General features: G+C 47.1%; 2 protein-coding genes across 2 annotated transcripts in view; both read left to right on the top strand.

Annotated features, from left to right (window-relative positions):
* The window catches only part of LEMD3 (LEM domain containing 3), a 55,997-nt gene extending 47,331 nt beyond the window's left edge, over nt 1–8,666 (top strand). The window contains exons 10-13 of the mRNA XM_068170676.1: nt 164–245; nt 5,101–5,206; nt 5,305–5,383; nt 6,149–8,666. Of these exons, the coding sequence (XP_068026777.1) occupies nt 164–245; nt 5,101–5,206; nt 5,305–5,383; nt 6,149–6,312 (431 nt within the window). The 3' untranslated portion in view covers nt 6,313–8,666. The remainder of the gene's footprint in view (nt 1–163; nt 246–5,100; nt 5,207–5,304; nt 5,384–6,148) is intronic.
* Nucleotides 8,667–9,736: 1,070 nt separating this feature from the next.
* Nucleotides 9,737–16,337, top strand: part of LOC137460097 (methionine-R-sulfoxide reductase B3-like) — a 48,774-nt gene continuing 42,173 nt past the window's right edge. The window contains exon 1 of the mRNA XM_068170677.1: nt 9,737–9,873. Coding sequence (XP_068026778.1) covers nt 9,801–9,873 — 73 coding nt within the window. The 5' untranslated portion in view covers nt 9,737–9,800. The remainder of the gene's footprint in view (nt 9,874–16,337) is intronic.

Genomic DNA, 16,337 nt, shown 5'->3' with positions numbered 1-16,337 from the left:
CTCAATGATCTTGAAGGTCTCTTCCAACCTGGTCTGGTCTATTCTATGCAAAGTATTCTTCTGAGTAAACCCAGACAAAGGTTAATGCCTGAAAGTTGACACTTGTTATCCAGACAGTATTTATTGAGAGGCATACCACTATGAACTCTGGTTTTCTTTGCAGCATTTCATCTAGATAGAAGAAATTCACCCCCAAACAGCTTGACACCGTGCCTAAAGATTCGCAACATGTTTGATCCAGTTATGTAAGTAAACCCAGTTCTCTCTCTGTACTCCTAGCTCCTTTTGGGAGAGCACATTTCTTTCCTCCAAAGGGGGGTTTGCAGGAAGTGGGTAAACATTAACACCTGAAAAGGAACACATGGGTTGCACTAAGTTCATCTTCCTCTTGACATTTATGAGAAGGCACAAATAATCTTACTCTGTCTTCCGTCCTAACTGCCTTGCTTTGTGTACCTGTGTCACGGTCTGGAGTGTGGCATTTGCTCACACTCCTTGGAGCAACAACTGATCTTTCTCAGTTAATTTTGGAAGCATTCAGTTGTATCAGTTGATGGGGAGACTCCTGGCCTAACACTAGACTTAAGTTTCTAAAGTATTGTAAAGTACTCTTCTCCGTTGCACCCTGTGGTAGGACAGGGGGTGATGGATAGAAACCTACAGTACAGGAGGTTCCACCTCAGCATGAGGAGGAACTTCTTCATTGTGAGGGTCAAAGAGCACTGGAACAGGCTGCCCAGAAAGGCTGTGGAGTCTCCTTCTCTGGAGACTTTCAAGGCCCATCTGGATGTGTTCCTATGTGACCTATGCTAGATTCCATGGTCCTGCTGTGGCAGGGGGCTTGGACTCGATCTTTGGAGGTCCCTTCCAACCCCTAACATCCTGTGATCCTATTCTGGAATGTTTGGGCTGTGACAGAGCTTGCTGAGTTTTCATTCAAGAGGAAGAATTTCAGTCATGTATTACTTAAGGCGCTGTGCCTGCCTACTTTGCAAGCAAATGGTTTTAAACAAATTAGTGCAGATTATTGGGTTCTAATGCTCAGATAAAATTCTTGAGTAGGTACCATGTATGAATAAACAAGCAGCCTTGTTTCATGTGCCTAGAATCAAGGAAGAATAATGATTTGTTTTGTTGTCTTTTAAAACTTCATCCACTCCACTATCTTGCTACATCCCCATTGGCTGTGGACTAGAACATGTTAGGAGTTGGAGACTAAACCACAGTTTAAGTCAGCTAATTCTGTCTGATCTTTGAATCCTGATTTGTCCTCCAAAGAGATACAGGGATTCCAGTAACTCCTCTGAAGTAATTTGCTCCCTAATGTGATTATACAAGGGGGAAAATTAAGATGCTAATTGGGACTGAAGAACATGAGAAGAAGAAATAAAAGCTATTAGATTTGAATACAGAGTAACAGGAAATAAGAGGAGATACTAGAACCATGGGCACAAGTGATTGCAAAGGTTAGATTTATATCTTCATCTCTGTTTCTAGCCACAATTACTTCTTTGCCTTATTAATTGGAAAGCTGCTAACTACTTTATCTGAGGACAGCATTATCCCTAGTGTAGAGGAGGGCTGGAGCTCCTCTCCTATGGAGACAGTGAGAGAGTTGGGGTTATTCAGTCTGGAGAGGAGAAGGCTCTAAGGAAACCATATTGTGGCATTCCTGTATCTTAAGGGGGCCTACAGAAAAGCTTGGGAGGGACTTTTTAGGATGTCAGGTAGTGATAGGACTAGGAGGAATGGAGCAAAACTAGAAATGGGGAGGTTCAGATTGAATGTTAGGAAGAAGTTCTTCCCCTTGAGGGTGGTAAGACACTGGAACAGGTTGCCCAGGGAGGTGGTGGAAGCCCCATCACTGGAGTTTAAGGCCAGGCTGGATGTAGTTCTGAGCAACCTGCTGTAGTGTGAGGTGTCCCTGCCCATGGCAGGGGGGTTGGAACTGGATGATCCTTGAGGTCCCTTCCAACCCTGACAATTCTATGACTATAATTCTATGAGTACTTTTTAAGACTCATTGACCATTGTGGGCACAGACCCCAGCTGTGGCTTTTCATAACTTCTAAATTTCAGTAGGGAGAGCAAAACTGAAATTGTAGGCCTTGTTCCTGAAGGATGTTGATTCTTCTGAGCAACCTGATGTAGCGTGAGGTGTCCCTGCCCATGGCAGGGGGTTTGCAACTGCCTGATCCTTGAGGTCCCTTCCAACCCTGACAATTCTATGATTCTAAGTCAGTAAAAAGAATTGTTTATAAATCATGGGTAGAATTCCTGCCAGTCAGCTAATGAACATACATGTGAAGGGTCAGGAAAGGACAAATCATTCCTGTTGGGAGCCCGTTTCATTATGGGGAAACTCCTGATGTTTCATGTTCCCAGGTCTGCAAAACACAGAAAGCAGAGTGGACTGAGAACACACTGCTGCTTGACTTGCAAACAGGAAATGAGCACTTGGGAGTACTGATGGAGGGTGTTCAGTATTTGGGAAGAATACACAGCAGCAAAGATTGCCTATTTCTTGCAGTATGATCTCTTTTTATGTTAGCTGTCTTTCTGCTGATGACAGCTAACAGACAGACAGAGCATGGGTCTCAAGTCTGGGACATGAGTCCTGGGCTGGGAGGGAATGCACCCAAGTCAAGATTTCATGGAAGCATAGAGTAGTTTGGGTTGGAGGGGATCTTTTGAAAGTCCTGGCTTTTGCAACTTGGAATGACTTTATTTCCCTCACAGCCTGAGCACAGCATGTTACTTAGAAAATGCTGTTGTTTGTGCTGTAAGAGAAGGGGGGGGAAACCCACTTGTATATTCCCATCATTTTGAGCTATCCAGTCAAGGAAATAAAAGCCTGATGTCCCATGTTGAGGCAGATCCTCCCTTGCCTCCCACCAGGGCAGGAAAAAAAAAGAGACTCAGACAAATGGATTGCAGAAGTGATGGAAAGTTTAAAGGAAAGCAGTGAGTGTTTTACAGAAGCTACAAGCACAGTGACCAAAAGGATCCCAAAGCATACAGAGTCCCTCACAGCATACCCAAAAGCCTCCCAGTACTCCCCTTCTCCCTGCCTGAGGGAACACCCAAAACCACAAGGGTTCTTTCTTCCCCCCCCCCCCACTGTTAGGCTAGTCTCAGCTGGCCAGATCTGATATTGCCCTTCTCCTCCTGGCATTAGGCCTAGCCAGGCCTAAGAGGCCTTGAACTACTCCCCCACCATTACCAGATAGGGAAGCATCTCTCACAGGAGTAGGGAGAGAAGAAAGAAAGAGGAAGTGTGAGACCTTGCTGATGGATTTATAGGGAGCAGGACATTATAGGTATGAAATAAGCTGGGCTGGACACCCAGGGCACCAGAGGTGTATCTTGTGTGGCAGCAGCAGGAGGCACCCAGCCTAAACTGCCACACCTGCCACACCTGAGTAGGATGCTTCTCCTAGCTTTTGCAGGGTATGAAATTTGTACGTGTGTTCCACTGGGAAGTCTCTCTCCCAGCAGGACCTTTTATTTGCATCTCTCTTGCACCCTTGTGTCCCTGTTGTGCTTCTGTTTGCTCGCACGAGATCTGCCTGAGCAAAGTGGTATCATCTGGAAAGTTTGATCTCCTAACCTGTCAAGGTCAAATGACAGAAACAAATCTGACATTCCATGTTGCCAGAGTCCCTCAAGTGCTGTGTTTAGAGTCCTGGTGACAGATATAACATCCCTTGACCTGTTAACTTCCCTGTGTACATTCCATAGGAGGAATAGAACAGATCAGGCCAGGTTGGAAGAGACCTTCAAGGAAGGTAGATTAAATATTTCAAGAGTGTTAACCTTGCACAGAGAAAACTTTAAAACTACCCGAAGCTTTTGACAGTATTATTGAAAGAGTAAGTTCAGTAGGGCTTTTTGTGTGTAAAGACTCTTCAGGCAGCCTTAAAGGGGCATTAAGACTGTTGAGATAGTTTACTTTCTGCTTAGATTGATTTTATTAGGACCCTTGCAACACCTTCACAAACAGACACAGCCTTGTGTCTTTTCTAATGATGTACATAAAGATGGATCACTCTTGACACCAAAATACTTCTCTGGAAAACCCTCAGATTGGAAACTAATATTCAGTAACTTCTTTTTCTGGATCTAGACTGGCATGTTCTCTCAGTGCCCTAGGGGATGAATGCAGTTTGATGCTTTGTTTGGGATGGTGAATAGCTATTTGAGTGATGAACAGTGTTCTGAATAGCTAACAAGGTCACCCAGCCTGCTGAAGCCTGACATGTAATGTTGCTTCACTGACTACTGGTAGAGGTGATATTATATAAGGGTAGAGGCCTTTCTGCTGTCATCTTTGGGGCTGTTCAGTCTGGAGAAGAGAAGGCTCCGAGGTGACCTAATCGTGGCCTTCCAGTATCTGAAGGGGGCCTACAAGAAGGCTGGGGAGGGACTGCTCAGGATCTCAGGGAGTGATAGGACTAGGGGGAATGGAATGAAGCTGGAGGTGGGGAGATTCAGGCTGGAGGTGAGGAGGAAGTTCTTCCCCATGAGAGTGGTGAAGCCCTGGAATGTGTTGTCCAGGGAGGTGGTTGAGGCCTCATGCCTGGAGGTGTTTAAGCCCAGGCTGAATGAGGCTCTGGCCAGGCTGATCTAGTGTCTGGTGTCCCTGCTCATGGCAGGGGGTTGGAACTAGATGATGCTTGTGGTCCCTTCCAGCCCTGACTGGTTCTACGATTCTATGATCTTCCACTACAGTAGGAACAGCCTAGGAATGGCCACCTTCTTGGAACAACAGCCCTCCTGTCTGAGCAGATGTGCGAAGATGAATATTTGATTGCTTGCAGTTTCAGACAGGAAGATGATGGCAGGACTGCTGGAAGAGGATGGACACTCCTTTCCCTCTCCCCCTGCCCCATGTACTGATTATTCCTTTTGATTCTTAGGGTTGGGCTGTTGGTCCAAATTTGCTGAGTATTCAGCAGCTGAAGTACTAAATCTGTCCCAAAGGCATTTTAGCAGAAAATGATGTCACCTTATAGAACAACCAGGTGCAGGAGGGAAGGAGGAGATTATTCAGAACACTTAGATAATTGTGCTTAACTAAATCTTCCATTGTTTACATAGGGAAATAGGTGATCACTGGCACCTAGCAATTCAAGAAGCAATCCTGGAGAAATGCAGTGATAATGATGGAATTGTCCATATTGCCGTGGACAAAAATTCACGGGAGGTGAGTGCCGCTCCAGTAGCATCCTGATGAGTTTGTGTGTCCTTCTCTGGACTTAAAACCAACCAACCAAACCAAAACACCTCTCTTTCTTCATGCAGGGCTGTGTCTATGTCAAGTGTCTCTCTCCAGAGTATGCTGGAAAGGCTTTCAAAGCATTACATGGCTCATGGTTTGATGGTAAGGAATGGGGTAGAAATAACAGAAGAGGGGTGCAGGTGGAGTTCTTTTTTTCAATGATGAAATGTTTAATATCTGAAGTATTGAGATGTAACAAAGCTGGGACCTAGTAGTCATCAGCTGGTAAACTAATTTTAGTGTAAGGATGTGTTTGTTTGTTATGTCCTGAAGCAAAGTCAAACTGGTTAGGCCACACCTTGAGTCCTGTGTCCAGTTCTGGGCCCCTCAGTTTAGGAAAGATGTTGAGTTGCTGGAATGTGTCCAGAGAAGGGCAACAAAGCTGGGGAGGAGTCTGGAGCACAGCCCTGTGAGGAGAGAGGCTGAGGGAGCTGGGAGTGTTTAGCCTGGAGATGAGAGGAGGCTCAGGAGAGAGCTGCTTGCTGTCTACAACTACCTGAAGGGAGATTGCATTCAGGTGGGGGTTGGTCTCTTCTCCCGGGCAGCCAGCACCAGAATAAGAGGACACAGTCTCAAGTGGTGCCAGGGGAAGTTTAAGCTGGATGTTAGGAATAAATTCTTCTCAGAAAGAGTGATTAGCTATTGGAGTGTGCTGCCCAGGGAGGTGGTGGAGTCACCATTTCTGGAAGTCTTTAAGAAGAGCCTGGATGAGGCACTTGGTGCCATGGTTTAGTTGATTAGATGGTGTTGAGTGATAGGTTGGACTTGACGATCTCAAAGGTCTTTTCCAGCCTGGTTAGTTCTGTGTTCTGTAAGTAATGCCCCACTAGAAGGTTTCTCTTTTCTTTCTCTCCCTTTGCCTCATAGGAAAGCTGGTAACAGTAAAATACCTGCGACTAGATCGATACCACCACCGTTTCCCCCAGGCTCTGACTTGTAACACTCCACTGAAGCCATCAAACAAACACATGAACTCTATGTCACATCTGCGTCTTCGGACAGGCACAACCAACGCTCAGGGAAGTTCCTGAGAAGACTTTCTCCACCTGCTAGGACTGTTACTTGCAACAGGGACTTTCCTGTTTGGCTGCCGTCTTCCTCTTTCGTTCGTTTTAGTGCTTTTTGGGGGGTTGTTGGGTTTTTTTTTTTTGTATGTAACACTTTAATGAATTGAAATAAAAGTTGGAATGTTCCAGAGATCTTGTTTCCAAAGGGACTTAGCAATGAGGCAGGAATACTGAGCTGACAACAACAAAAAAAACAAAAAGAGAAGGAAAAAAAAAGAGGGAGGGGAGGAAAAATCCCACAAAGGAATTGCTTCAGGGAGTTCTCCGGGGCTATAGCAAATCAATGTGTTTAGGTTTTGCATGAGGAATACCAAATTCATTATATATTTGCAGATGTGGTGACTGCTATCATCGTTATCATCATTACTGGGTTGGTTGGTTTTTTTGCACCAAGAAGTGTTCCTGATTGATCCCAAAAAAGCATGGAGAAAAGAAGACTTCATGTGTTCCCGTAGCTTCCTGTGAAATAATCTCGTGGGTATTTTGTGACAAACCAACCCTGCAGTTCCTGATGGTGAATAAGATCAAACAAAATTAACTTTTCTCTGTTATTTTTTTACTTCATTTTGTTGTGTTGCTGTATAAACATGTTGGGTTTTTTTTCCCCTGCAGCTAGGGTATGGGAAGAGTTTCCTCTGACATGAGTGGTTACACGTAAGCGTGAAGGGCGGGGGGAAAGCCGACCTGAATGCAGATGTGTTAGGGTTTGTATATAAATGTAAATGCTGATGGTGGCCAAGCAATGGTGGTGTTCCGTGAGGGTGTCTGCATTGAAGCAGTGAATAAGCTTCCTATTTTATTCAAAGCCTAATGTTTTATATGGGTTTGGCTGTCCCACGACAAGAGGCCAAATTACCTTCAAGTGTTAGATACAGGTGAAATATCTTTTATAGGTTTTTATATTAAAATGCCTGACTCTGAGGGGTTTTGTGTGTGTGTGTGTGTGTGTGCGTGTGTGAAAGGTCTGATACCAGTTGTAATGAATTGAAATTTGTGAGCAATAAAGCAGCAATTGGCAGATACAGGAAAAAGATTTTTGTGAAAAGCTGTATTTATTATAATTATCCCAATTGCCAGGGCTGTGAATGAAATACCATTGGGATTAAGTGAATTTCCCAAGACCTTATAACTTCTTTTTAGTGAGCTAGTTACCTGTTAAAAGTTCTGAAAGGTACCTACTTCCTTGCAACAATTTTGGCTGCTGCAAACTAGGAGGACAGCTGACAGCCAATCTTGTGATGCCAAGCTTTGTGCATTGAGTAACGTTTATCCACAAGTACAAAACCATTGCTGAGAAGCTTCGTTGCAAAGCTAAGATGATTGACTTTACTAACCCCCCCCCACTCTTACCAGGACTTTTATCTGGCCTGTCCAGCTCAATAGCCTGTAGGAGGTGAGGCTGGGGAGCAGCGCCAGCCTCACAGGTTTTACCGAAACTCACTTTACTTTGTAGATAACGATGGGTTTGCAGCATGAACTTGCACAAATAATGCACGTTGGGTTGTTTTCCTCCCCCCCACCCCCTCTTATGGTTAAGTAAACATGATGCACACTGTTCTGCAACAGGAAAAGAAAAAACCAGAATCCTCTTGTGCCTTACCTTTGTGCTTTTGTGGGCACCATGTTTATTACTGGGGAGTTTGTTCAGCGAAAACAAGAGTTTAAATCCTCAGTTTTTATGTCTCAGATGCTAAATGAATGAGTATATATAATATATATAATCAGCCATGCAGAATTCTACTTACCAAGGACAAGTACATATTTTTGATGGGTAAGTAGGTTGTGCCAGGGTCTGGTAGATGATTTTTTTTGTTTGTTTGTTTGTTTTGGGGTTTTTTTTTGATGAGTTTTACTATATACATATATGTATAATATACATGTATATGTATTATATATGTATATAAACAAACTGATTTTGTTGTATTTGATGTGCATCATAGTGATCTGTTAACCTGACCTTAGTGACACCCACCCCCCCACCCCCCCATCTTGTGACCTGTTGCAAGAGTGAATGTAAAGTAAATAAATATAGTTGTGGCATTTGAAAAGGTCGCCTCGATGCAAATGCATCTATCTTGCTTCTAAACTATATTTCTTGTAAACACTGTACATTTTATTATTGTAATATGTACTATTATGCAGCTTATTTTACCTTGAAACTGTTAAGTTGACCAATATCCCTTCCTGCAAGACAGATGGGGACTGTGTATAATACCTGAACATTTGCGAGCAATCCGCTGTTTGTTGTAATTTGTCACCCTGTCCTGTACAAACAAAACCAAAACGAACATTAATTAAAGGTTTATTAGGGATTTTTACACGTGTGTCACTTTTGAGATATTTGGTTGTCTCTTTGGCTCAAGTCCTTTTTTTCAGCTGGGGGCTGAGGGGGGAGATTCATGCATCCTAGCCACCTACCGTTAAGTGTTTTGAAGCTGCACCTGTGCTGCTCTGAGCTGAAATACACTGAGCTACACCTGCCTGTTACCTCGAGTGCAGGGGCATTATCTTCAGGTCACGTCTGAGCTGTTTAAAGGGCAGAGGTGGAGAGTCGTAGCATAGTCTGTTTAGTTTATTTCATGTATTTTCAGCTAGAATCTCCTTGAGGACTTTAGAAGAGTGACAGCAAATGCAGGCACTTCCCCCCCCCCATTACATTAGGGTCACACTTTAAAAAGTGTTTTAGTGACAATTTGTGCAGAAGGGTTGTGGAGCAAGAGGACCAAGGGAGGGTGTGTGAGTCAACTTACTTACAGGCATTGCCTCCGTTCCCTTTTGGCCCTTCCTCGTGGGAGGAGGGGGACTTTCGCTGTAATTGTTACACCACCTCTCCCCCGCCTTTCTTTCCCCCCTTTTCTCTTGTTGAGAGGCAAGGTGAGCAGCAGGAGCTGTTTTAACTCGGCTGCCTCTGATGAAGTTTAGCGCAGTCACTTGGCCTCTGGCCGCAAGCGGGAGCCGTGGGCCGGAGCCATCGCGTCCCGCAGCGCCGCGGCGCCCGCTGCCGGCTCCCCCCGGCCCGCTCACGGCCGGCGCCGCGCAGGTAGGTCACGGCCGAGGCGGAGCTGCCGCCGCTGCGAAAGAGGAGCCCGGGGCCGTGCGCCCCGCTCTTCCCGCCCCCCACTGGAACGGCAGGAGAATAGGGAAAAGCGGCTCCCTTGGCCTTCCCGAAGCTCCCCCTTTAAACGAAGGGACAGCGGGCTCCAGGCGCGCCGCAGTAGCGGGACGGGGTCGGCCCTCCCCGCCGGCCGCCGGGGCGCAGGGGCCGCTTCCCCGCTTTGCTGCGCCGTGCCGGGCCGGCGGCGGGTGTCTCGCCGGCTCTATGTTCATATTTGGCGTTGGCCGCCGGTGCCCAGGAATTTCCCGTCATGCTCCCCGGGCGGCGGGCCCGTCACTGCGATCCCGGGGGGCGGGAGGGGCCGGGGCCGCTCGCTCGCTCCCTCGGGCCTCCCCTCATGCGCGCTGCGCCGCCGCTGCCGCTCCTCTCTCTGCTTTGCCTGGTGCTGGCGGCCGCCGCAGGAGCCGCAGGTAGGAGCCGCGGCGGGCAGCTGGCCCTTCTCCGCCTCCACGCCGGCCCGCGGGGGGCCGGGTCGCACCTGCTGGGGCTGTGGCGGGGGGTGGCGGGGGGGCGACGTACGGGCGAGGAACGGGTCCCAGCTGAGAGGGCCCCCCCCGCCGCGGCGGAGAGCGGCGGGGGAGGGGGCGGGCTGGGATCGGTGCTCGGGTTGCGCGCTGGTTGACGGAGCGAGCGCCCGGCAGGGTTTGCCCTCCCTTCATCCCGGCCGTGCCGCTGTGGCGTCCCCGTAGCCGCCGCCGCCGCAGCGCCTGAACCCGCGGGCGGACAGGGTGCGCGGACCCCTTGCTCCGGGCGTCCTTTGCCGTCGCTGCCGCTTCCCACTCTGAAACGTGGTAGATAGTTTCTGGGATGTACAGCAGCATAGTTGGCTCGGTGAAGTAGCTCTTGACCGAGTGCGTAATTAGTTCAGTTCGGCTCCTGGCGCCTGCTCGGCAAATTGAGCGTCGTTGGCTATAATAACAATAAAAAACCCAAACCAACAAAACCAAAAAGGACTTTAAACTTCACAAAGACTTTCAGAATTTGCTGGTGTTTTTCGAAGGGAGGGAGCTCAGTGTGCTCCCTTGCTGCTTTCGTGCTGTGCTTCGCTACTGACAAATACAGTAGATGGGAAGAAGAAGGTGTAATTTATTACCTGGTGTCATCTTTCCCAGCTGCTGTAGCTGTACTTGGTGCATCTTAATACTTATGGAAACAGGGATGAGACTCAGCTGAACTTGTTGTGATATTTGACAGATGGGCTTTTCCACTTGAACTGAAATAAATTCCAGTCATCGTCCCCTCAGCTTAAAGGCTGCCTGAAGGTGCAGGGATCTTAGGTAGGGGTAACCATGTGTTAAAAGCATCAGACCTAGTGATAGATATCTACACTTAAGGATAGATGCCCGCTGATACCCAGCGATAAACTTCAAATCTCTTAAGAGTTTGGACCTTAAACACAGCTCTTTAGGAAAGTATCAAGCCTTACACTATCTGTGCTATGCTTTCAGTTCTTTCAGGCTTCCTGCTGTTACTGTTAAAATGGTTCTGAAACTGGGCTCTCTTGAAAGGCATCAGAGATGCCTGCAGGAGGCAGATACTTTGCCTTACCGGTAAGGCTTGTTTATGTCAAGCAGCCAGCAAATGGAAAGAGGCAGCTTCTCTCCCACCTTGGCACAGTTGACGTTCATCTGAATCCAGCATTTCGTGCTCAGGGTTTGTCCCATTTCTGTTCGTGCCTTTGCTGAATTGACACAAGTGCCTTGCTGTCTTACTTGCTGACGATTCCCAACTTCTCTTTTGTGTGTGTGTGTGTTTCAATGCGCTGCTGCGTGCCTTTGCAGTTCGTCATGACTCCTTGTCTGCCAAATTTGGTTGGTAACAGTGCCCTTTAAGTCTGATTCTGGAAGTAGTTTCCATGTGGCTTGTCATCTTAATCAGACGTTTGCTCATAGCTTCTAAAAGAATCGCCTGGCTTGCTGTACACAAGGGCTTATTTTAGAACAGTGTTTCTTTATTGTCTTCTGAAATTTATGGAGGGAATTAAATGTGGGGAAAAGCTTAACCAGAGTCACTTAAATAATCTTGGAGTTCCCAGATGAAGGGAGATAACTGTTTGGGTTTTGTTTTCAAGTCCTGCAGTGATTTCACCAAACCACTGAAGTGAGTGGAGTGAAGCCATATATAGTTCAGTCTATATAGTGTGGTTGGTTTGGTCCTTTTCCTGCCTTGACAGTCTTTGGATCTTTCCCATCCCTGGAGGTGTTGAAGGCCAGGCTGGATGTGGCTCTGAGCAACCTGATCTAGTAGTGTGAGGTGTCCCTGCCCGTGGCAAAGGGGTGGGAACTAGATGACCCTTGAGGTCCCTTCCAGCCCTGACAATTCTATGATTCTATTATGCATATGAAAGGAGCTTTTAAGAGGGAAAAAACCCCAAATCTGTTTCTTCCCCCAAAAGCACAATCTTTAAAAACAGTGCCTTTCCACGTGGGATAATGTTTCTATATTTGGTAGCAAAGCCATATAAAGCAGTTGATCCTAGACAAGAATAAAATCTTTTGGCTGAATGACCTTGTTTATGTTTTCCTAAGTGACAGTGGTCAGACACTGTCACAGGGGGTTGGTTATTATGGATTTTTTGGGGGGGTTGTTCCTACCATAAGAATTCCTCACAGCTGCTTGATAGAGGGGAATGTGCACGCCAGGAAGAGACTTGGTCCTTTGCCCTGGTATTCACTGGAAGGATCTTGTTTACCTACTCGCATTTTGCCAGCTTTGTAAGGTGATACTTGTTTCTATTTCCTTGGAGGTCCAGCCTATTTGTTTCATCAGAAACGCCAGAAAGAGGAGGCTGTCTCTTTCAGGTGGATCGTTCAAGTGTCCTTTGTTACTTAGTATAAAAGACGAGGGGACGGGAGGGAGAAGGGGGAGAGTTCGCTCTGTTAAGGATTTAATCTTCTCAGCCAGAAGGTTAAGAAGTCTCTGTCTGCATCTGACTGGCATTGCTACAAGCCAGCGATGCAGTAAACCCATCCCGTTTTGAGATAGCTCTGTTGAGCTGCGTGACTCAAGTGAGTGTGTCCTCATTACAGAGCAGCTCTTAAGCTACATGCAGCATTCTCTTAGGCATAAACAGTAAATTCGACCTTCCTGTCCCCTTCATGTCATTTTCCCTTTTTCATTAAAAGCTGTGGGTTTGGCAGCACCTAGGCTATGAATTTAAGCTGTGGAGGCTTTAGCTAATGGGAAAGTGGGATAAACCATCAGCCTAATTACAGCTTGGTCTAGCCCTGATTTACCGAGTCACAGGATTGGAAGGGACCTCAAGGATCATTTAGTTCCAACCCCTCTGCCATGGACAGGGACGCTTTCCACTAGATCAGGTTGCCTTTAGGGTCCCTAAAGGATCCCTTTAGCCAGAAGAGACCCCCCCCCCCCCAGAAAAAAAGCCCCTCAAGTTCCTGGTGTATTTGTGACAGTGTGTTTAGGAATTACTGTAGAATAAAATCAGGTATGGATTTATTTTTCCCTGAGTAACTCTGGAGTTGGTATGCTTATTTTGGAACAGAGTCCAAGGCCGGATGGAAATAGGGTGTTTCTTGCTCTGGAATTACCCTGTCCATACATGGAGTTATTTAGAGGCTGCTTGCTCTAGGCAACCTACAGGTCTTATAACAACAAAAACCTGACATCTTTTGGAGCCTTTTATTTAAGTCTCTCATAGAGTAAGCAGTGGCTAGAAGTAAACCTTCCCTTTTGTTCACTCTCCTTGCTTCTTCTGTAGGATTGTATGATTGTCCTTTCAGATGCCTCATTTGTCTTTGAAGGTTCTTAGGTTATCAGTAAACTATTAAGAATGTGCTAACTGAAATAAACCCCCAACCAAACAGCACCAACAAACCCACAAAAGTGAAGGTTTAAGTTCTCCTCTGAGGAAATATGTGAATGTGTAACCACCAGGCCACGTTTTGAAAGTAAATTTCCAACCAGCCACCTCAGGAAAAGGAAGGTGGAATGTATTACATCATTGACGTCTCCCAGAAAATGAGGAGTGTCATTCTGGGGGGGGGGGGGGGGTTAAAAGGGATTTTTGTGTCCTTACTCTGTGATCCTTATGTTTTGTCTGAAAATAAGGGAGAAGAATGCTCTTTAACATCTTTCTTGATGATCTGGGTGAGGGCGTTGAGTCCATCTTCAGTAAATTTGCTGACGACACCAAGCTGGGGGCAGGAGTTGATCTGCTGGAGGGTAGAGAGGCTCTGCAGAGGGACCTCGACAGGCTGGACAGATGGGCAGAGTCCAAGGGCAGGAGATTGAACACATCCAAGTGCCAGGTTCTGCACACTGGCCACAGCAACCCCATGCAGTGCTACGGGCTGGGGTCAGAGTGGCTGAGAGTAGCCAGGCAGAGAGGGACCTGGGGGTGCTGGTTGATGGTAGGCTGAACATGAGCCAGCAGTGTGCCCAGGCAGCCAGGAGGGCCAATGGTATCCTGGCCAGCATCAGGAACAGTGTGGCCAGCAGGAGCAGGGAGGTCATTCTGCCCCTGTACACTGCACTAGTTAGGCCACACCTTGAGTCCTGTGTCCAGTTCTGGGCTCCTCAGTTTAGGAAGGAGGTTGACTTGCTGGAAGGTGTCCAGAGAAGGGCAACAAAGCTGGGGAGGGGTTTGGAACACAGCCCTGTGAGGATAGACTGAGGAAGCTGGGGTTGCTTAGCCTGGAGAGGAGGAGACTCAGGGGAGACCTTCTTGCTCTCTACAACTACCTGAAGGGAGGCTGTAGCCAGGCAGATGTTGGTCTCTTCTCCCAGGCAAGCAGCACCAGAACAAGAGGACACAGTCTCAAGCTGTGCCAGGAAAGGTTTAGGCTGGATGTTAGGAGGAAGTTCTACACAGAGAGAGTGATTGCCCATTGGAATGGGCTGCCCAGGGAGGTGGTGGAGTCGCCATCATTGGAGGTGTTCAGGAGGAGACTTGATGGGGTGCTTGGTGCCATGGGTTTGTTGTTTAGGTGGTGTTGGATGATGGGTTGGACACAATGATCTTGAAGGTCTCTTCCAACCTGGTCTGGTCTGGTCTGGTCTGGTCTATTCTATTCTATTCTATTCTATTCTATTCTATTTCTTTGGGAACTGTTTTAGGGGTAAGTAATTGGAAATTATGTAATTTATCTGCTTAGCTCCAGCTTTCTGGTGCTCATTTAGCAACCTCAATTCCAGTGACATTATCTGTAAAACCACACACTCTAGCAGCTGGGACTGTGAATAAAGAGGCTTTTCTTAGCAGGGATTTTTAAGACCTGAGTAATTGAACCATGTTAGCCCAGAACAGGCAACAACAACGCTTAAACTCACGACAGTTGTGCCATCTTCACAAACTTAATTTAGAGTTTAGTGGGTTTTTTGTAATGTGACTAATGGTATCAACAGTACATTGGAGATTGGAAGGGACCTCCAGAGATCATCCAGTCCAACCCCCCCCGCCAAAAGCAGGGTCACCCAGGGTAGTCTGCACAGGAATGCGTCCAAGTGGGCCCTGAAAGTTTCCAGAGAAGGAGGCTCCACAACCTCTCTGGGCAGCCTGCTCCAGGGCTCTGTCACCCTCACAGTAAAGAAGTTTCTCCTCATGTTGAGCTGAAACCTTCTCTGTTCAAGTTTGTCTCCATTGTTCCTTGGCTTATTGCTGTGCACCACTGAGAAGAGCTTGGCCCCTTCCACTTGACACCCATGCCTCAGCTATTGACAGACATTGATCAGATCCCCTCTCAGCCTTCTCTTCTCCAGACTCAACAGCCCCAGGGCTCTCAGTCTCTCTTCACAGGGGAGATGCTCAAGTCCCCTAATTATCCTTGTGTCTCTCTGTTGGATTCTCTGCAGCAGGTCTCTGTCTCTCTTGTACTGGGAAGCCCAAATCTAGACACAGTATTCCAGGTGTGGTCTCAGCAGGGCAGAGTAGAAGCAGAGAAGAACCTCCCTGGACCTGCTGGAAACACTTTTCCTTGACACAACCCAGGATCCCCTTGTCTTTCTGTGCCACAAAGGCACACTGCTGTCCTATGCAGAACTTGCTGTCCACTAGGACTCAAAGGTCTTTCTCTGTAGAGCATTAAGTAATATTAAATAGTTCTTTATTTAGGCTGACCAGTGGACATTATCTTCCCAGTAAGTTTTGGTTTTAAACATGCTTCAGCTTTTGAGTGTTTCACAAGCAAAGCCTAAGGATGGGACTTCTGAGGGGCTCCCCAGTTCACTCTTTTCTGCATCTGAGCATTGGGATTGATGGCTTCTTTGAAATGTGGGCAGCAGCTTAGCAAAACATACACAGTGTGCTGATGCAGTGTTTTGGTGGGAAGAGTTACCACATCCAAGAAATCTTGGGAGTAGCGTCATGCATGGCATTTGGAAGTATTTCCCTAGGGGTCTCTTCAGCTCTCTGTTCCTCTGGGCAGGGACAATGCCATTGAGTCTCACCTGAGGGAAAACAAATCCCCACTATCAGCTAATAGCAACAGCACCGATGGGAAGTAGCTGCCAACCGCCATCGCTTTCACCCCGGTCACACAATGAAAATGTCAACAAAACAAATCAACACCAGGAAAACCTTAGCAGTTTCCTAGGGAAGTGATCTGTGCCAGTCGTGGCCGAAAGAAAACAGCCCAGAAAGTGTTTGGTCTTGGCTGAGGGATTGCCCTGTTCTTGTTCCTCTCTGTTCTCCAGTGTGTGGCTCTTGGGGAAATCCGCAGGCGAGGCTGTGCCTGGAGCTGCACGCACGCATGGGGAGCCGAGGAGATTTTAACCACTTCGGAATCATAGAATCAACCAGGTTGGAAAAGGCCTCAGAGATCAGCAAGTCCAACCTATTACCTAATAGCTAACAGCTCCTGACAACTAAACCATGGCACCAAGTGCCACATCCAATCCATTTTTTAACACCTCC

The sequence above is a fragment of the Melanerpes formicivorus genome, unplaced genomic scaffold, assembly GCF_026170545.1.
Source record: "Melanerpes formicivorus ecotype bairdi unplaced genomic scaffold, bMelFor1.0.p_v2 SCAF_514, whole genome shotgun sequence".
In the NCBI taxonomy this organism is placed as follows: domain Eukaryota; kingdom Metazoa; phylum Chordata; class Aves; order Piciformes; family Picidae; genus Melanerpes; species Melanerpes formicivorus.
The sequence above is the reverse complement of the archived record's forward strand: the minus strand, read 5'-3'. Positions and strand labels throughout refer to the sequence as shown.